We start from the raw sequence: 21,697 nt of genomic DNA on the forward strand, positions 1-21,697 counted from the left end.
TTAAAAAATTAAATAAACTAAAAATATGACTGAATTAAGATGCAAGCTGATGGAACAAAGACATGGTTATGTGATTAAAGTTAAGTTTCTACTAAAACAACATCTTGCACTGAACACTTAAAACTTAGGGAGAAAAACGGGGGTGAATTTTAAAGAAACAAATCTGAGTAACAGAAGCCATTACGATAAATAAATTAACAGTGAGAAAAATTCCGAATCCTTCTAAGCAGGGCGAGTCCTCCCCACAGCCGCTTGCCATGTATACACGAGAACGCTTTCCACCTGGGGCTCCAACCTCATCTCTCACCTGTGGAATTGGCCCTGTCTGAAAGGGACATGGATGTGCCCATGGGCCATGGGCTGCCCGGGTGGTAGAGATGACTGCGAGCTGGAGAAGCGAGGCTGCTGGAGTGGAAATGATGGTGAGGGTTATCGAGGGAATGGATGGGATGGGCACTAATCACGGCTGTGAATGAACACAAGACAGAGAAATGCTTAACATGCTTGCACAGACACACACAAGTCACAGTTTAAGAGCAGTGACCCCCGCCCCCACCATACGGTACAACCACTCCTTTGGCTTTTTGGTGGCAGCTGGCTGGATGTGGATGACTAGCCATCGATTTTACATTTCTTTAAAAAAAAAAATCAACACACTCCTATGCATGTGTCTCTAGATACACACAGGAAGGAAAAAAAGCCTGAGGAGTTTCACTAAAATGTTAACAGTGATTATCTTGTGGGGAAGAGTGGTCAGAATTTAAAAAAAATTTCTTTTGGTTTGTCTTTATTTTCCAATTCTTCTATAATAAATATGTATTATATGAGTTATTAAAAATATCTATTTGAATATGTCACAAAATATAAGTCCATAAGCAAACAACGGATGGTCTGGGCATCTCTTATTGTTTTTCTCCTGCTAAAAGGAAGTCCCTTCTCCTCTGAGTATATTCCTAATTCATCCTGCCTTTTCTTACTTGATAAATAAAGCATGCGATAGGGATTTAGGCTGAATGAATAAGCAGGTGTTTAATCACTTTTCGTATCTTAAAAGGAATGCAAATGGAACTCTTATGGTCCCATCTAGTCCTAGAAGCATTAAACACAAGCCGAGGGCACCATCCCTCCCCGCTTCCAGGCTGGGAGCTCAGCCACATCCATGCACACTTTAAAATATAAACGGATCTTTCCTAAATTGCCACTTTCCTTCCCACACTGGCTAAGGAATTCAATTCGCTGCATTTAGCAAACAAATCCAAATTTCCACAGATATTCCATAAACAACCTTCTATGAAGACAACGTGCTTCTTTAATGAGGCTTCATTACTGACCCAGAGATGGAAACGTACAAAATCAGAAGCCCAACTGGGGTAAACTTTTCTTCGGTTCTCCCTTGAAGTAGCTGTAGGAGCTGAAAATGTTTAACAACAAGATAACCAGCGCCAAATCCCTGCAACAGGCGAACAGGAGGGGTGACTAGGAACACTCTCCCCTCTAAGCAAGAGCTTCACAAACTCTGTGACAAAACTCAGTGCCTTTGGGATCTACTAGAACGTCTTCTGTCATTAAGGGCCTCCCTAGGTCTTTGGCGGCCACTCAGTATTACTCTGGTGAAGAAAATCCTGGTTGGTAAAACAGCGCCCTTCATCCTGAGCTGTCTCCTTGCCCTGTGCAAACAAGGGGGGGGGGGGCTCAGAGAGCCTGGGCACCCGGGGCCGTGCTGGCCTCCCTCCTCAGGGCCTGGAGGGACAGGCAGGGGCCTTCCCGGCTCTCAGGGACCAGAGGCTTAGGCGGCCCCTTGAAGTAAAGTACAGCTTGGAAAAGCTGGCTGACAAGAGGCCTCAGGGCAGCTCAGCCGTCAGCATCTCCTCGGGAGGGAGACAGACAGCTGGTTTCAGAACCAGCATTTCCCAGAGTTGAGGCGAGGGGGAGGAGGACAGCCTCTTAGTTTTCACCCGGGAAGGGCAACCTGGAAGTGTTTTAGGTACCGAGGACTCTTACAGAAGGAAAACTAGGTTGGCTTTCTTTTTCCTAAGGCATTGCCAGTTTTTCCAAATTAAGTAAATAAAAAATAAAACAGTGTGAAAGTGCCTGTCAGGAATACAGCCGGCACTCATTCGCTATCAGCTGAATCAGAATCCAGTGCTTCTGTGCAAGGCTTTGGACGGAACCTCGTCCTGACACCACCCAGCTTCTCAGCAGCGCTCGGACATCTGAGGCCAGGGCAGGTGCATGCGGGATGCAGGCTCCAGGTAATCCCAGCTTGTGGGAAAACAAAAAGGACTGAAGCCATGTGGGGAGCAGGAGCTCTCAAAACCCGAAGGTCTCAAGTACATCCAAGTACCTGGTTTCAGAGTCTTGAGTTAAAGAATCCACTCACCCACCTAACTGCTGAGGCACAAATTAAATAATATTGTATATTTATGCATACTCCTCACCACCAAAAAAAGAAAAAAACCCAGTAATGATATCAACTAGCACAGTCTATCTTTTCTCTGTAACATATTTAAAAGTAACAAATCTAGGAACAGGGATAGTCAAAAGTTACAGGTTTTAAAAATAAGCCAGTTTAGGCAAGAACTTAAAAGTCTTACATAAAACAAGTAAGTAGTCAAGCCATCTTCTTATAAATAAAAAGCGACTGGGACGGACTGACTGACTCCTTTCAGACACTCATGTTTCTAAACCTGGGGACCCCGTCCCGGGCACCTCTGCTGAGAGGGAAACCAGCTTCCCAGCCCGTCCTTTCATCACGGGCCCCAGGCACAAACTGCTCCATGCAGAAATAACCTACTGGCACATCGGTCCTTATTCTTTCAAAGCTGAGTTTTAGAATCTAGCGCGAGTGAAAGCACGTGTGTGCAGACATTTCCACGCGCAGGGCTTCCGCCGGTTTCCATGTATATGACGCCATCCTCTGAGTGCACGACACCTGTGATTGTGTAAAACCTTTGTCACTTGTTGACAGAGAGATGGCTGACAAGTATGAAATGAGATACCTTTCAAAAAATGAATAAAAAAGTCCAAAACAGCTCATTTAGGTTAAATTGAAAAAGTGATCTTTCAGGACTTGATGCCTTCAGGATTTGAATCTAGGAATCTGACAATGTGAAGTCTTACCAACCTACCGCTCAGCCCAGAGCAAGTAACTTCCAGGTCATCTGACAGTGGTGGGCTTATCACTGTAGGACGGCACAGGGCCCCCAGCTGGAAGCCCACCGTGGCAGTTAGTCTGAAAGACTTCTCTACCTTAAAAATAGTAACGAGGGAAAGGAAACAGTGGTTTGAAAAAAATATAACTGGTTTGTCCCACTGCTTTTTGTTTTCTAATCATGCTAGCTAACTTATTTTGAGTCTCAAATATCATTAAAAGGGGTTGGACAACGTTCCTGCTTATCAAAGTGAGGCATGGGCCAAATAAGGTTGAAAAATATTGCTTTAAAAACTCCATGCTGTCAACGTAAAATGTCTCTAAAATATAAAGCCTATGGATTAAAAAAAAATTCCACAGGTTGCCACCAACACTGATTGCCTATCCAGAAGCCTGAGGAACACCGCGACATGCGGCCGGCCTCAGCCCCAGCCCGCAGGGGTGCCGTTCCATCTCTCCTGCAGGGACTCGATGTACTTTCAAAGAGATCGGTTACTTCCTTAATGCCTGGCAGCCTTGGGGAAACTGGCCTTCTAGCTTAATTACACTGAAAGTGAAGCCACTTGCAAGAACATTAATCGTAAAATACAACAACTGCTTGGCACCTCTTCCCTCAAGATGCCAAAGCTCTGGTCGGTCCCTTTTTGTGCCAGGACCAAGGGAAGCCAGAGACACCATTCATGGTTGTTCCCCGACACGACCGGACAGACTGGCAGCGCTTGGGAAAAGAGAAGCTTTGAACTTACGCTGGGGTGGCTGGGAGTCAAAGGGCATCATCATTTTTGGTCTCATTCCCCGCCTTCCAGCCAGCGTAGACATGCTGTCCTCTGATTCATGGCCTGGACATCAAATACGGAGGGTGGTTACAAACGAGTGCCCCAGGCCGCTGAGCAGCCTCGGCAGTGAAACGTTCCTAGCTGGGTATTCAAGGCTCAAAACCAACATCGTGAGGACAAGGTGTTCCCTCAGGACATGACACAGAGGGAAATGACCCTGAGAGCATCACAGGAGTCCCTGCTGAGCCAGCGCGGCTGCCATCACGCTGCTTGCCATGCTTCAGGGCAGGTCTGAGAGTAAGAGCGCCCAGACCAAGAGCACGCTGAACACCAACTGAAGGGACAGGATGAAACGCACAGACATGGGCCAGGCTGTCTCAGACGGCTGAGTGTCAAGCTGGTGAGGCCTGACGGGGGACCTAGAAGAGCTAGGGGACTGTCTCATCTGGGCGCAGACCCTCTTCCCCCCAGGAAGCCAGCTCTTCTTCATCAGAGGCTCATCCTGTGACACACACTCCCTTAAACCTAACCTTGAACAGGAATCACCAGATTCAGGCAACCTTACAGAATGGAAAATGATTTAAATGAAAACAGTCTCCCAGCATCTGGGGAAAGCCAGCACCTCTGTATGAATTCCGCCTCTGATGGATGTTGCTGTCCATGGAATTGTCGACCGGTGTAATGTCTTGAGAGTTCCGAGGGATCGGAGTGTCAGTCATGATGGGGTTTGGGTCTGGAGACTTGTCGATGGGTTTCAGCTCCAGTCTCTCATGGTGGATCCAGAGGTCTGGGGGTTTCACATCTTTGGAGTTCCCCTTGTACTTGTGGGAGCCGTTTACGGATTTACAAGCAGCTCGTTTCCTAGGGACAAAATTAAGAGGATTTTAAAAAGTACTTCTTGAGTATGATTTGTCAAAAGGTTCAAATGACTGAAACTTTCATTCTGAGAGATGCTTCAAGCAAAATCAGAAACTACAAACGAACAAGAAAAACAGAGGCAAGGAGTTTACTTCCAGGAGTGGTGCCTGTATCTATGCTTTGTCCACGTACCTTCAGAGGTGCACACACAGGCTTATTTGAATGTTGCCTTCTGACTTTTTCTGAGCATAAAGAGATTACACAGCACTTTTAAATCAAATGATCTCTGAAACAGTCTCCAATCAACAGAGAAAGGACAACACTAACCAGGGATGTAACATGGCGCAGAGGCAGTGTCCGCGGCTTATAAAGCAGGGCGGGAACAACACTTCAGGTGCCCGTGACCAGGACTACCAGCTGGGTCAAGTCAAGAACGAGGATGACACTGTCTACTTCTCTGTGCCTTAGTTTCTCCACTAAGTCACTCGCTTACCCACTTAACCACTCAATAAGCATTTATTAGGTACCCACTGTATGTCAGGTCCTATGCTGGACTGCTGTACCCTCAGCACTTCTGGTCAAGTGAGAAAGACAGACAATGAACTACCATTTTAAGATGCTCTGAGCTTAATAAAACATCAAGTGTTACAGTAACCTCTTAACAGCTGGACACAGATGGACAGGAAAAATGGGAGGAAGAAGTGACACTTAAGCTAAGACTTACACGGGGAAGGGCAGAAGGTGCATTCCAGGGGGTGAGATCAACTTATGCCTCAGCTTGAAGCAGAGACCAACAGCCCGGTGTGCTGGAGGGACTGTGAGAAGCCCTGCGTGGTAGGAGCAGACGTACCGCGGGGAGAAAGACACGGAGCGACGCTGGCAAGGCAGGCAGGGATTGGATCATAAAGGGCTTTTACAGCTGCGCCCCATGTCTGAACTTCCCTTTGTGAGTGAGGAGAAACCCCTAAATGGTTTTAAACAGGAGAGTGAGGAGATCAGTCCGAGTCAAGAATTTACACCAACTGGGGTGTAAAGAATGGATGTGAGGGGAGGGGACAAAGCAGGAGGCAGTCAGGATGCACCTGCCATAATCTCAGTGTGACCGACAGTGGCCGGGACAGAGGGAGCGGAGGAAACAGGCAGACCTGGCGGTTACTCTGCAGCCAGAAAGGACGAGACTCGGTGATAACTGGATGTGGGAAGAGACAGGAACAAAGAAACAAGAGGAAAAGAGGATGACGTCGAGGTTTCTGACTTAAGCCATTTATGAACATTGGAAATAATGGAGCAGAAGCAGGTTTGACAGAAAAAATGATAAATTCTGTTTTGAACATGCTGAGTGGCTCGGAGACACTAAAGAGGAAACATAAGAGAGGCAACTGGGCTTGCGACTGAGGCAAGCCTCAGACTCAGAAGGCAGAGGTCTTGGCTAGACACAGAAATACAGGAATAGCTGAAATTCAGAGAGTAAATGGAGCCACAGGGGCTGGTGTCACGAGGACTGCACAGAAGAGACGCTAGGACCAGGCCCTGAGGACTGTCTGCTTGATGGCTGAGTGGGTTGGAGGGGCTGCAAAAAAGAACACACGACCACGGAACCAAGATAAGGGAATGTTTCAAGAAGGCAGAAGTGGCTGACTGTTGTTGAGAGATTAAGATGAGGACTGAAAAACCTCCTTTGGTTTTTAGCAACATGGAGGTCAACGGTGACCTCAACAAAAGCAATTCTGTGAAGCAGCAGGGGCAGATCTCAGATGGAAGAGGACTGACGAGAGAGCAGGCAGTGAAAGGACGGTCAAGTGAGCACAGACAAGTTCTCAAGACATCTGTGGGAAAGGGAAAGACAGGGATTTGTAAGTGGTGGCTGCCAGGACCGTGGAAGGCGTCTGAGCACACCTGAACGCCGAAGGGACGGAGCCAACAGGGGGAGAGGCCAGCTGTGCTGGACAGAGCGGGGCGGTCACAAGCACGAGGTCTCGGAAAGACAGGAGACACTGGGAACCAGGGGTCGAGGACAAGTGGCCTCAGGCAGGAGGAAGCGTGCGTGCAGAAGTTCTTAGACTTGATGGTGGTTCTGCACTTCTCTCTCCTGAGAGAGGGGGGCTTGAGAGGAATGTGCTGAGAGACGATGAGGGACTGGACTCTAAACGCTCTGTTCGCGTTGAGGTTTTAACAGCTATAGCCGAAGCGGGAGGTGCTTCAGGTATCACAGAGCAAGAGCAGTAAGCAAAGCTCACCTGTTCTCTGCTCGGAAAGCAGGTCACCGGGGGGGAGGAGGACGACGCTCTAGGGAGACTTGGTAACAATTTTTTTAAACAAAGGGACCCAAACTGGAGGACCTGTAGCCTCAAATGCAAAATCTACGACAAACCCACGTCCCTACCTCTCAATCTGAGGAAACGGAAGTAGCTGATTTATCTACTTTGAATTTTAAACCCCCCAAAGCACTAAGGAATTCTGTCGTTTTGCTTTTTTAGATTCTTTTAAACAAAGATCTCAAAATTTCTAAAACTAGAGGTAAATCAAGTTAATAAAGACAAAGGTGAAATGCCAAAAAGAAGCCTGCAGGGAAGTCCTAGCACACAAAAAATGTAATCTTTGAGGTTTTAAAGAGAAACAGTTTTCTATCCTCAAAGGCAGGGAGGGAAAGCGGTGAGACGAAGCAGTCAGGAGGCTGGCGCCAGCAGCCCCGCCTTCCTCTGGGAAACGTGACTCAACGTCACCTGCGGACGGCTATTTCATTGGGCAGAAGAAAGATCAGAAGCATCACACAACCCACAGAAAGCGACACGAAGCAGCAGCAGCAGCCAGACGGCAGCGTGTGCTTGTCCTCTGCACTGAAAACAAGCACATTCACTGTCATCAAACACGCACATCCCTGCCTTGGGCAGACCAGGTCTGACGAGTGATTGCAAACACAGGCGTGACTTTCTCTCTTTCTTTATGGGACAAAAACTCCGACTTAAGATCCTTTAGGATACTGCAGCTACAGTTGTTTCATTACCCGTACTGTATGTTTGCTATTGGGGTAACCCGAGCATCTCCTTTTATATGTATCGGCCTTGCTGGCCGCACACACAGGCAGAATGTGACCGAGGGTCAAGGGTGCTCTCAGGTTCACGAGTGCAGGCTGCCAACAAGAACTACTTAATGGAACCACCTTGCTACCTGCTCTGGACCATTAGCCACAAGCCTCAAAGTCCCAGAGGAGTTCAGAGCTGGCAGCCTTCTGACTGCTCTGTTAATATGATATGCCGATTATAAACAATCCTTTCTGGTTCATTAAATCAACATATCTCATCACTGCACCCCCCCCCCAGTCCCACCTCAACTCTTTACTCGGTAGCACTTCTTTAAAAATACTCTTCCACTGAGATGCGGAGTAAGAGGCCTGTGGTCTTCCATCTCAGCCGGCATTTGTGCCACAAAATCCCACAAGCCCCTGTGGGACTCGGTTCACTGTGGACAGAGACAGGCAGTACTCCAACGGGGCTACCAAAAAGTGGGCCCTGTCCACTCTCCTCCCAGGTCTAGCCTCCTCGGCTCTGTGACCTGAGAGGATGAGTTCCACGAACCGTATCTGTGCGGCAACTCTGCCCCCGCTCTCAGCTGGGCTTGGCCGGTAGAAGGCACAGGCAAGAGACTGGAGGGCGGGAGTACTGTCTCTCCCGCCCCCGCCCCCTGGGCTCCTGCCACCACACACAGCGCCTGCCAGAAGCCATCTCCCGCTGCTTCACATCTCTGAAAACAGCTCTTTCTTTTTCAGGATGACCCCCCGCCCTTCTATGGGTCCCAGTGGCCGATCACTGCTGCTGGCCCCGGACCACCGCTGCCTAGTGCTGACCCCCCGGATGTTGTAAATGGTCCCTTCACCAAAGTCTCCTCCACCCCTTTTGAGTGCGCCTCCCCTTTCCTGCCAAGACCCTGACTGAACCACACTTAGTGAGAGGAGCCATTCTACATTTCCTTTAAAAATACTTAAAACGTCGCTTTTCACATGTATTGTAACCCAGACAGAGAAGTCACACAGAAACAAAAGAACAGACACAGGAAGTGCAGGGGCCACATTTGGGGCGCCTTACTTCTTCTGGTGAGAGGTGGTGCGCCGGGTGCAGAAGACAGCGATGATCACGACCACCACGATGGTGACGACGCCCACGGAAACGATGATGACCAGCAGCGTGCCGCTGTCCAGCGGGGACGTGGGGCTGCCGTGAGGGCTGTTGCTGCCTGGAGGGAGGTGAGCACACCTGTCACTGTCAGAGGACTCTAGCACACAGTCAGGCTGCAGGGCCTCATGTGAGCAGAGCTACTTCTGTGAGCTTCTTGGTAACGTCATCACCAGGCCTTTTATAAAAGTGCCTCAGGAGCACAGCATCTCCTCTAGACTCTGAAATCCAGAGGGATGAGTTTCTGCCCTATGCACAGGGCCTTGCACAAAGATGGCGCTCAGTAAAAGCTTCTCAAATGACACTGAACATTACGCTTGGACAAATGAGAAGACTGTCCCCTGGTGTCTTACGTTACACATAGATTCACCTTGTAAAGCACCATTTATAAACCATTTCGTTTTCTGACTTTCAAAACCATTTATAAGGGTTCAATCGTAGAAAGCAAAAGTGTTTCCAACATACAGATGTTTGCAATCACAAAAAAATTACTTGAAAAATAAAGTTTCTTTTGTTTTTATAAATATACAGTCTGTGAAGAGTTGATTTTCTTATTTAGTTTCAGGAAAAAGTATACCCACACATACGCATTAATGTGACAAACGCGTACTGAGTGGTTGCTACGTGCCGGGCACGGTCCTAGGTGCGGAGGACGCAACAGCGGACAACAGAGAAGTGCGCGCTGGGGCAGGGGTGCAGGCAGACAATAAACCAACAAGAAGTCACTGGCTCATAGTAAGTGCAGTGGAAACAGACAGTGAGGGCGTATGGCGGAGTGACCGGGTGGCTATTCTAGACAGAGTGGTTGGGGGAAGCTTCTCTGAGGAGATAGCATTTGGGCTGAGATTTGAATTACAAGAAGGATCCCACCATACAAAGACCTGGAGGAAGGACACTGCAGAGGGAGGGAGCAGGGAAGGACCCCAAGGCAGGCATGAGCTTGTTCAAGGAAGAGAAAGGCAGCCAGCGCTGCTGAAGCAGAGAGAGAGATGCAGGGTGAGAGGGAAGGAAGTGAGTGGAAACAGACAGAGGCGAGGCTGGAGAGCTGCGCAGGGGCCAGGCCACAGGGCCTGAGGGAGCTCAGGCTTTTTTCTTCTTCCTACTGCTGCTCCCCCACTGCTCACAGGATGAAGCTCAGCTTTTTACCTCGGCTTTTCATAATCTTGCTCTAAGTCTTTATCTTCCATCTTCTGAAACATATTTCTTTGCTCCCCACCTCATTATAAAAGTTACACATGCTCATATTACAAAACACGGGAAATCCCAGCACACAGATCCAATCACCGTGGACGTCTGACATCTTTCCTTCTCGGTACCCTTTCTCTCCCTTATCGCTCTAACCATCAAAGCTGCACAATCATGGGACGGGCGGCTCTGCCAAGCAATGGGTGTTCAGTCGCTAGAAGCACTTACGAAGAACTGTCATACCAGTCTGGGATGCTGTGGAAGAAATTCCTGCCACAAAGGTAAGGCCTGGCAATCTCTGTTTTTTGAAAAGCTCTTAAAGTGGTTCTCATACACAACCTAGTTTATAAGCTCATGATCTAATCCAGATTATACTCATTCGGGAATTCTGTCCATAGCACTGGATTAGCTGACCTTCCACTTTTGATTCTTTGATTTATAGACTACATCTCAGCAGTGTTAAATCTGTGCTAATTTTGAGAGTTTAAGAGCTTATTCCTCTACATGTGGTTCAATTATTTTTATCCTTCTTTTCTGAGAAAAAGGTTAGCAAATAGACAAATTATACACACTAACCTTCAATAAAATAACATTTTTATATTTGGGAAAGACTATGGAACTAGAAGCCACACAATCAGATCACATCAGGGCTTTACATAAAACTTCTACTAACAGCAGTGCCGAGCCACTGGGTGGGGCACGGGGCGGGCCCTGCACTGCAGACAGGTGGCTGGGAAGCCGGAGTGAGGGAGGCGGGGCAGGCAGAGGTGGGGACGGCAGTTCTTCCCCACATTCAGCAGAGACGAAGTTTCATTTAACTGCACGTGACCTCTAACCTCTGAGCTGGCCAAAGGCTCCCTTCTAAAACAGAGTAAGAGTGAGCTGCCAGAGGGAGCATCGACCCTCCTCGCAGGGACAGGAAGCCTCGCCAGGACTAGTACAGCAGCTTCCCAACCACTCTTTCCTGACTTCATATGCTTGGCACCCAATTCATTCTTCACTGTCCTGCGGGTCGTAATGGTAGGTGATGAGCGGAAGCCACAGTTCACCAGCAGCATCAGGCATCTTGCATTTGTTACTCACACGAGGAAGCTCTCACTTCTCAGCATCAGCACCAGCTTCTGACAGGCTGGCTCTAACCTGAGACTTTCTATCCTGTCTCTAGGCAGTGGGGCCCCAGAGAGAGCAGGCTATACTAAACCGCCACGCCTTCACACATGCTATTGCTGCATCCTGGACCGCTCAGCCCCCTCCCTGGCGTTCAGCAAGCTTCCCTGCGACCTTTAAGACCTGGGTCAGAGACCGCCTCTTCCACGAAGCTTTCCCTTTTCTCCAGCAGGCAGTTTGTTACTCACCCCTCTTGCTCCCACAGCCTGTTATACAGAACCTGAACCTTCAGACGTGTGTGTGAATGGATGAATAAACGCAGGAACGAATGCATGCACGGAAAGAAAGATTCCACAATAATCACTTTTCTCACAGCCTTGAATATTATACTGTGGGCAGCACATTAATGTAACATCTGCATCCCAGGAGGAGAAACTCACACAGTTCTAGAACTCAGAGCCTACAAAGTGCTTGAAGTAAGCAGGTTTGTCTGGCTCTCCTAAGAACAGGCTGGTTCTCTGAAGCCTGAGCAATACCACTTTTATTTAAAAAGACAGCTGGAGATTTTAGTTCGATGATCAGACCAGGAGTTTCCAGAGGACTAGAAACTCTTTTAAACCTTTCTCCTCCGTATGTTTCTTGTGAGGAGACAGTAAGGGTCATTTCCAGTAACTACTTCCATGGACATCTTGCCATCTGAATTCTCTCGGCCGGTAGAGAACCCCAGGCCTTTCAGGCTGTGGGAGAGTGAAAAAGGCACCACCAGAGGCCGGAAGACCTGGGTTTTGGTTCCAGGACTTCCACAGTAAGCGTGTGGATCCAAGCATGTCACTTCTGCACTGAGTCTCCTAATGCATGAAATGAGAATAATGACTCCTGTTCTCCCTGCCTCACAGTGTAAAAGGATCAAATGTGATTTCCTGTGTGAGAGGGACTTACAAACGGTGGCATTCTGTGGAGAAGGAAGTTTTATCACTTAAGTAATTAGAAGGCACCAGACCTCGGGATGGCTAGGAGAGTGGTAATCATTTTTTAGAATTCCCAAACTAAAAATACTGCAGTAAACAGGGTTGGGAGAAATGAATGATTCCACAGAATTTCTCTGGCTTGTTCTAGGTGATGGCTAATCCCACTAGAGGGTTTATTTTTGAAAGCAAGATCCTAATTATTTTCTAGAGGCAGTGGGCAAAAGGAAGGCTTGTTTGTTGAGAATTATTTTAAGCTGGATATATGGGGGAACAATTTTATTTGTGGATCCTAACATGAACGGGTTTATAGAAACTCAGCAAACATTCCCCAGAAAATGCCTAAAGCTAATTCTGTTAAACCGAAGGAAATAAGTAACATGCTATGACCCCCTGCACAGGAGCTACAGAAGACACTGCAAGATTTCAGGCAGAACTGCAGCCTGCCCACAGGAAGGCAAAAGGCCACAGGAAGGGCGTTACCGCTCATGGGAGGTTTGTAGTCGGATCCAAGGTCTGGCAGCCGGCTTCCTTTTCCTGCAGACCCTGAAGCTGAAGGAGAAGAAATCATGTCAGTAGTGACCCAGCCCATCGGTGCAACAAGTCTACTTCACAGCTAGTCAGAGTTTTCTACAAAAAAAAAAAAAATTTCAGTCTACTCTGTCCGTGAGAAAAGGAAGCAGCACGTGAACAACAGGGGGAAACAGCCTACGTGTGCAGAGCAAACCAAGGCAGGGCTCTCTACGCAATGAGGCATCTGAAAGGCTGACACCCTGTTCCGTGGCTGCATCCAGGGTGGGCCAGGCCGCTCCTGGCTGTCAGGGTGGGAACACGCCTACTTCTCTAGCCCGGGAACAGGGCCGCAGCACCCCTCAGGGCGCTCACTGCACAAGCAGTGTCCCCTGCAACGGGTCAGCCTCCGCATTAAAGAAATGTACTCCATCTACAAGGGACTGGCTGTGTGGGTCTGGCCTCGCAGGTGTCAGCAGCGCTTGGATTCTTTTCTCAAAGCATAAAGCTGCCTTTCCAGATATAAAGTTACCCTGAGCAGGAGCAGGAAGGCAAGTGGAGGTTCAAACTGGGTTCTCAGTTCCTGCTCAGTCAGCCTAAAGATCCACAGATAAAACACCGAAGTCTCTCCTCTGATTGCTCACAAAGAACACTGTGTCCTAACCCACCCACGTGGAGCTAACAAGTGAGGCTGCTGACTTTGGCCTCGGGACCACCTCACAAGCAGGCCTCAGAAAACACAAAGATCAGTTCTTTTAAAAAAAAAAAAATTCGTATTCTTGGTCTTGAATTTAATTCTACATGTTTATAGAAAAAGCCGCTTGGTAAGCAAATACAAGGAGACTTTCCCCAATAAAGCAAAGGCCTTCCTCAGAGTTAGGAGCGGACTAGAGGCCGAGGAGGCAGGCTCGCACTCTGGAAGCGGTCTGCAAGAGCGGCCCCCCGCGGGCCGCACAGCACGGCGCTCGGCAGCCGCCTGCACTTCAGCCCTGGCTCCGTCGCGCACTGACTGTTTGACTTTTGCCAAGTCATCTGGCTCTCATTTTGGGTCTCAGCTCCCTCACTGTAAAACGGTGATGATAATGGTACCTACTTCATGAAACAGCTGTGAGGATTAAATGGAAAACTTAATCGTATAAAATATTTTGAGTACTGCCTGACACATAGTAAATGCTCAGTAAATATAAACTGCTAAATAAATGTTTAGGGAAGAATATAATCTCACCCTCTACAGAGGGTAGAGAGCACGAAGCTTCAGAAAACACTTTTAAATGAGTGTTATTTCTACAAACAAAGCTTGACTAGAAATGCAAAAACTCGACGTGCTTCTGGATAACATCAGAGCTAAGACCAAGCACTTCTACACAAAGTGTCAGGCTTGGAGGAAAGGGAAGAGGTGAAAACCTGGAGGTTTCTGTGTGTAGTTCATTTGACAGAATAAATCTAGGGATGAAAACAGTGTTTTCTGTGTTTCCAGAAGCTCAAAACCCTCAAAGACAACAGACACTCTTGAGTAACCAAAAGGGCATATTCTAGAATCTAACTCACAGGCCCTGACCTTTTCCACTGTCCACCCTGATTACTTTGTCCCCTTACTTCTGCCGTCATTCCCCCCACACGGCACATGGCACGTGTCACTATGAGACGCTGGCAGAGACGAGACGGCACTTGTGAGGCTCTTTGCATTTCAGCGCACTTTTCTGGTCAGGTAGCCTGTGTTCCAGCCAAACTACCCAGAGTGGCACATTACGTGAATAAACGCTAAAGAACATACTTTGCCAATAAACTGACGCCTGTATTTCCTATTATTTTTCCTTAAACTTAGCCTATGAACCAGGAATTCAGAGGACTAGCCAAACACCAAAAATAAATACGGGTAAAGATTTTTAAACATCAAAGGTGAGGGGTAGGTGAGACTTGCACCCTGGCGACACATTTACACTCGGTGCGTAAATGAACACATTTATGTTCTGTGCGTATTCAGTACAGTTACTTTTCTACCCTCATGCTAAAGTTAAGTCAAAGTTCTACCATGATTAGGGGGCCTTACACACACACACACACACACACGCACACACACGTGCATACATTTGCAATTTCTTCAACATACAGCAAAGACTCACCGAACGCAAACACATTTCCAAATCCCTAAAGCCTCAAATTCTGAATCCTCCGTGCCCTTCATTAACCAAGATTCAAAGACTTTGTATTTCCAACAACTACTCTTGAAGAATAAAAGCGAGCATCAAATTTACTTCGATCGCTCTTCGTATAGGAAACAGATACCAACTTTCGCTGACTTCCCAGAGGTGAAAATCACCAAGTACAGTTGCCTCTGCACCGCAGCAACCACAGAGAAAAGACCACGCTGACAGGTAATTTTAAGACTGGTGACGCTGAAGCTCATGCTTCCTGAATTTCCACTGTAAGTTATTTCTATCCCCTTTTAAAGTAAACAGGTAAACTCAAGGGAAGAAATGGAGAAAGAGCTCTGCGTTAAGCTTATAACAGAAGAGAGAGCGCTCATTTCGTCAGGGATAATCACGCAGCTCAGGGGGTACATTTGTAGATTCTTCGTAGGGGGAGGAAAATAGGGTACTCACTGAATTTGATTAAACTTTTCATTTAGAGATAGTAATAAAATCCTAGATGTTACAAACATGACAAATTGGTAGGCTTGTTCTCATCATGGTCCACGTGCCTATCTGTGTTACAGAATTTTAGTGTCTTAGCACAAAGGCTAATCTCATCTACACTTCAGGCCAGTCTCCTACAGCTACAGAACTCAGATTACCTGTTTTTTTTTCCCTGCCAGTCTGTCTAACTCCTAAGTAAATCCCTCAGCTTTTCAGATACCCCAAGTGCCACAAACATGGACTTGACTCTACTTTGGCCAATAAATATGTGATTTTTTAACATATGGTACTGATTTTCAGGAAAAAAGAAACAAAAACAACAAAAAGCTAATAACAGGTCACAACAGAGAGGAAAGGAGACAGAGGCCATCTGCCCGTTTACCTTGGTCATTAGGCATTTTATCAGGGGAGTCCGCTAACAGGCCAAGCACAGGGGAAGAAAAAACAAGAGCAAGGATCACAAGCTTTGAAGACGGGACAGGTAGAATCTTTAAAGGAAAAAAAAAAAAAAACCAAAACCCCACAAACTTCCAAACAAACTGAATCTTGTCTTCAGTACTAGGAAAGAAATCCAGATATGGTTTCCATCATTTCCACAGACTCAGCCCTTGACTTAATTTTGTTCCTAAGCTTACTTGGTTCAGTATTTTATCTTCACTTTCTTATTCAGAGTTTTCTTTAAAGGGCCCCTTTTAGTCTCTTTCTCTCTACAAAGGTCCACAAAGCCTTTCATGCGCTGAAAGAGAACCATCCATCGTAATAATGTGCTGTTACTCTGTACGGGAACATCTGATCTGCCTGGTAAAAACTTCCAGATCACTGCAACTCATCAACCTCGAGCAGCCCGGAGTCAGAGCTCCCTTATAAGCCAGACGGTTAGGTCGGTAACCCAGGGAGCACTGATCTGGTGGTCGGTGGGTGGGATGGTTTTGAGATAAGTGCTCACACCGTGGCTCAAAGCTCAGCATTAGGACTTCCTCGTCCACAGTCCCTGCACGCTAACGTGACGTGTGCACACACAGCCCCCTCGAGAGACACACAAAGAAACGCTCCGTTCGGGGGGTGTTACCTTTGGGCGTTCTGAACTGGACAGCTTCAGACATGGGCCCCATGCCCTTTGAGTTCCGTGCTTGGATTTTGAAGTAGTACGGTGTGTCAAGTGTTAATTCTTGTATCTGGTGAGTCAGCCTGTTTCCCACAACGGGCTCAATAACCCAGTCGTGGATCTCTGCGTTCACGTCCGTGCTGTAATAGATGATGTAACCTGTCCGAAGGAATTGGTGGGAAAAGAACTCTTATTCCTGCGTTTTCTCTTACAATCAGTAAGTCAATAAAGATACAAGTTACAACACATACAAGCAGAGAACCAGTTACAGGTTAAGTCAGCAACGGTGAAACGCATTCCAAAAGCGGTAATAAACATAATACAGAGAAAATCACAATTTCAACAGCGTCCGACTGCCAGTTACCATCCACACGAGCAGTTGGAGTAATAAAAATAGTTAAAGATAAAATATGTAGCGTTAAATACTCTCAGAAGCTAAGAAAGGATAAAAGGAAAGTAATCCAATCATTCCAATATCCTAAACTTCGAGGGTCTACAAGTAAACCAGCATAGTTGTGAAAGCCAGTAACAGCCTGACAATGCTATTTCGGCTCTTGCCAATGTGACTTCCCAGGACAAAAACTCCTGGGAGAAGGGCAGCCACCTCTGCTGGGCTCTCCCAGACCTGGGGTGGGGGTGGGGGGAGAGGGTGACGGCACAGTGACGAGCCACTCGGTACGTCCACCAGGGGGCACTCAGCCTCCACGGCTGGGGCAGGAAGAACCTGACCCACACAGTGCAACAATGCTGTGCATCACTCCTGGCTCTTAAAGACACAACAAAATGTAATCCGTATCAAGTCAGGCTTGATTCTTGAACGGAAGGGGTAACTTCAAAAACCTGAAGAATGACATCAGGACCAGGGATCCACGGAAAGGGGTTCTCGCTGAAAGCCGCAGCAGGACAAAGCCAAGAAGCGTTCTCAGCTGCCTTAGGACGCCTTATTCACAACAAAGGAAGCTGAGGAGGAGAACCCCCGCTCCTCCGCACACACCCACTCGACAGGGGTAATCAGCCACTGACTCCCGCTAGAGCTGAGGGAGGCACGGCGCCCCCTGCTCTGGAAGTCTGGGGTGGGAGGGGGAGGAATCAAGGTCCCTGCAGAGGCCTAGGCCCGCTCAGGTGTAACTCCACTGCAAGAGCACAGGAAACTGAAGCAGCAGGCCTGGGGTGGGGTGGGGGGACACGCCTAAGTGCCTAGTGGGTTTTTCTGGGCTTCAGGGTAAAAGAGCTGCATCCTTGTTCACTGGGTGTCACCCTGCATAATTAGGCAGGGTCTTCAACTCTGAAGCTGGTCATCTAGTCAGACAGAGCAGAACAGCTTTCCTGCAGAAAGCACGTAACGTCCACAGGCTCCCACCAGCGGAAGGCCGTCCAGTGCCACCCACGCCCGCCAGATTTTGATGCGATGTGGGTCAGGACCACCAGCTGGCGACTTGCGTTTTACGTCGCTGTGGGCACGCGATGCCCCTTACTCCACTTTCAGGACCGTCATGACTCACAACAGCACCTCATAAAATGACCAGACCAGGCTTCAGACCCCCCACTTCTCTCCTGCACGCTTCTGACAGGCAGGGACCGGGGCAGACACGCACTCACACCGCAGGTACCTTACCTGTGATTTTGCCGTTGGCTTCAGAGGGAGGCTGCCAGTTTACAATTATGGTCCTGGGTTTTCCTTCTTTGCTCACGACTGTCACATCCTTGGGTGGAGAAGTAGGAACTACAAAATAACAATACTTGCAATAACTCCTGTCCGTTTCAACTTAGTTCACCGTTTCCTCCACCGTCTCCACTTACACGGCACAGTAAAGGGTACACACAAGGCAACAAAGGTAAAGCGTCCCCGGCTTCACAGAGCTTGCTGCTCACCTACAAATAGCTCCAGTGAAAAGAAGACACGTGCAAACTACCAAAGAGAAAACACCAGGATGCAGAGCAGGCACCTCCGCTGGGGCTGTGGCAGGCAGCACACTCGGGGAAATCGGGAGACATCCGCAGTCCCTGCTCCACAGGGCAGGGCCCCGCAAATGAGAAAAGTCATGTAACGTGCACAAGATGACACCTCCCTCACTAATTTGGATTATTTTGCTAGAACATTTTGAAGTGTAAAATAATTTTCACTCCACCTACAGGTGTCTCTCCCAACCAAATATGATGTTTGAAAACCCCTATTTCCTCAAAGGATAAATGACTTACAAATTAATGTTTTTACATTGTTTGCACTGAAAAGATACAGTCATCTACTGAAGGTTATTGCTGCTTATGGAATAGAAAAACCAGTAAAATAAAAATGACAGTGCATTTTTGTTTCCATGCTATGGCTGAAAACTTTTAACGTACTAGCGAGGAAATGAGCGAATTAAGTACATCCTTAAATTTATTCTTCTCTTCCTAAAATACTGGAATTCTCCTGCCGTAAAATGGAAGGAAGTCCGGTGAAATGCAAATATCCTAAGGCGACATCATTTATTAGCTAATAGGCTGAAATGAAAGCCAAGAGATATTCTTAAAACTGGCAAAGAAAGCAAACTTCAGGTCTTCTTACGCTTCTGTGCATTCTATTTCTATCTCTTCAAATTCAGCCCTTTTTCTCTGCGAAGATGATGAAGAGACATTAGGACCAAACCCAGCCTGGGGAGACTACAGCTCCATTTCTCATTATTTATATAAAGGGGAGACAGAAGTAGGGGGCAGGACAGACACCCCACCCCACCCCCACGTTAGGGAGCACCAGGGGCAGAAGGGCAGATGCAGGGGAGCAGAAAGCAAGCACCGTCTCAGGGCCGGGAGGCTCACTTCCCCCCTCACGTGCTTCGCTGTCTCTTCTATTGCATGTTTACTCAACAGACACAAACTGTAGGAAGGCTCCAGTGGGAGATTTTACAAGACGTTAACTGGTCTGCGGGAAGGCTGCCAGGGCGGCGCTGAGCGCCCGGCGGAGGGCAGTTCACGGCCTCTCTTCCATCTCCACTTACCAGTAAGGCGGGATTAATGAGAATGGCCCCTTACATGTCAACAGTGCTTTATACTTGACCACGTGCTTTACTTACAGGGCACTCTATTTCACCCTATCCTGAAGGAAAGGCAGAAACTACTCCTCTTTCATAGAAGGAAGAGACAGATCCAGAGAGAGAGGCTGCATGATCTGCTTCTGATCACGTAGTTGGCTGCCCTGGGATTCTTGATTCCTAAAATCTAATGTACTTTGCTTTATATTATCTTGTTGTTTGCTGATGTTTTTGTACAGTGATAAAAACATAACCATTAATTCATCAGCTGAAAAAGCAAACACTGGACTCCAGCTGTCGTGCTCACTGTGTTCTGTAAGCACGTCAGTTCCTGCACTCGATTCTTTCCTGGCGTCGTAAAAGCAGGTGGTGAGAAGTCTCACGACCTGGAAGGCGACACACGTTAGCATGGACTCTCGCTGGCTCTCACGTTTGCAAAGAGAGGCAGTGCCGTGTGACATAAAGATCTGAGGACACATACCTAATTCAAAAGTGGTCCCGTGGGCCGTCATGCTCCACGTGCTGGATCTTCGACCTTTGGTCACCATCACAGAGAACTCATAGAGCGTATTTGGCTTTAAGCCAGTCACCAGATAACTCAAAGTCGTTGCGTTCGCATTCTGGAACAGATGAATCAAGAACTTCAGAATCAGAAGTACCAATAATTAGCTTTTCTCACCCAGAGCAAACGCGCGCGTACCTTGTACTTGGTGTTGGCCGGGATGTTGGTTTTCCAGCGGACTGTGTAGTACCGGGAGTCTGTGATCTTCTGGTGTTTGGGCAGCGAGTTGTCCGCCCACGTAATCCGTATGGTGTCGTGGCTCAGGATGGAAGCCTGAACTCCCACTGGTGGCATCATGGGAGTGGGATCTGGCACTGGAGTGTATGGAGCATTAATAACAAATAAATCAACTTCAGAAGTGTCTGGGTAAAAAGTAATTAAAAAGGGAAGTGGCATTTTAACACAAACAAAAAGAAAAGAAAAGGGAAATGCAGGGTAATATAATGGAATGAAAGGTGAGGAGTGGAGAAAGAGAAAGAGAAGCCGGAGTTAATAGATAACCATCATTTGTTTAAACGAGTATTTCCACTTGTGTTCTTTCAGGAAAAATTTGCAGGAAAGCGTCCAAAGAAACAGTCATTAGCTATTTTCTCCTACTGTATTCTGCAGGTATACTGAATAGATACATAAAACTTGGTAATCCAGTGACTATATTAACACTCATACTTCAATTTTCTTTTTCCTAAAAAATTTTCTTTAAATTACTTGAAAATTCTACCTCCTGTTCAAAAGGGTCATGAGAAGATGAAAACTGCTTTTAAAATCAAGGGTATAATTTTCGAGCGAGCAACACAAAGCTCGTGATCTGTTTTGATGTTTCAGTGAATGTGGCGGAATTTCTGAGACGTGGCTTATCAATGCTTATCACAGGACATGCAAGGGTCCTGCTATGAAACCTGGGACCTGAATGTCAGCCAGTGGCAACTTCGCCTGGCCTTGGTATTGGGGGCACCTGATTCCCACACAGTTCAGATCTGCTGATGTCCTGGGTCTAAACTGAGTACAGTAAGATGGCTCACATCCAAGTAAAGCAAAAGGAACCCAAGGGCATTACTCTTCTTTGGGGAAAGGCAAGCTGACAGCATGCAAGAGTATCTTCTACACTTTCTCCCACAGACTCAGAGAACAACCCACTGTTGAGTCCCAATCAGTTATGGAAGATGCCACAGTTACCAGGAGCCCAAGGGACACAGCCATTGTGAACTTCAGAAGTCAGAGCCCTTATTCGACAGCAAGTCCATACTCGGGTTCTGTCCTGTCCTGTATGCAACAGACACATTCTCTAAGCATCACTGCCAAGACAAGGGCCAGAATGAGCAGAAGGCACCGTGGGCCCGGGGAGACACAGCGCATCCGTCTGGGCTTTCTCAGCTCTCGGGCAGTGTTCTAAGTATACGCACACTGATTCAAGCTAAGGTTTTAACATGGGTTTCCCACAGAGTTAAAGTAACTAGTCCTTCCTGTAATGCAAATTCTGAAATGATGTGGGCCTTGTTTATGAATAATGGCCAAGCTAAAGCAGTAGTCTCTCTCCATCTGTGTAACTTCCTACACAATGAGGACTAAAAATAACAGAGGAATTGCATACATTATAATCAAGGGCTTTGTTCAAAGATCAGAGCACATACCAATTAGCTACAGAAAATGCACCTTCAGGTGCAA

The 21,697-nt window shown here is 47.4% G+C and overlaps 1 protein-coding gene across 9 annotated transcripts in view; it reads right to left on the bottom strand.

Annotated features, from left to right (window-relative positions):
• NEO1 (neogenin 1) overlaps nt 1–21,697 on the bottom strand; it is a 158,089-nt gene that overhangs the window by 5,962 nt on the left and 130,430 nt on the right. For 2 of the 9 annotated variants that reach the window (XM_064480719.1, XM_031440958.2), the window contains exons 17-26: nt 20,174–20,397; nt 19,955–20,093; nt 18,078–18,185; nt 16,427–16,621; nt 15,740–15,772; nt 12,695–12,763; nt 8,868–9,015; nt 4,550–4,788; nt 3,898–3,990; nt 308–466 (exon numbers count right to left, since the gene is read on the bottom strand). In XM_064480719.1, coding sequence (XP_064336789.1) covers nt 308–466; nt 3,898–3,990; nt 4,550–4,788; nt 8,868–9,015; nt 12,695–12,763; nt 15,740–15,772; nt 16,427–16,621; nt 18,078–18,185; nt 19,955–20,093; nt 20,174–20,397 — 1,407 coding nt within the window. The remainder of the gene's footprint in view (nt 1–307; nt 467–3,897; nt 3,991–4,549; nt 4,789–8,867; nt 9,016–12,694; nt 12,764–15,739; nt 15,773–16,426; nt 16,622–18,077; nt 18,186–19,954; nt 20,094–20,173; nt 20,398–21,697) is intronic. The other 7 variants (XM_064480725.1, XM_064480724.1, XM_064480720.1 and 4 more) reach the window with 5 other exon arrangements.

The sequence above is a fragment of the Camelus dromedarius genome, chromosome 29 (assembly GCF_036321535.1).
Source record: "Camelus dromedarius isolate mCamDro1 chromosome 29, mCamDro1.pat, whole genome shotgun sequence".
Classification (NCBI taxonomy): Eukaryota; Metazoa; Chordata; class Mammalia; order Artiodactyla; family Camelidae; genus Camelus; species Camelus dromedarius.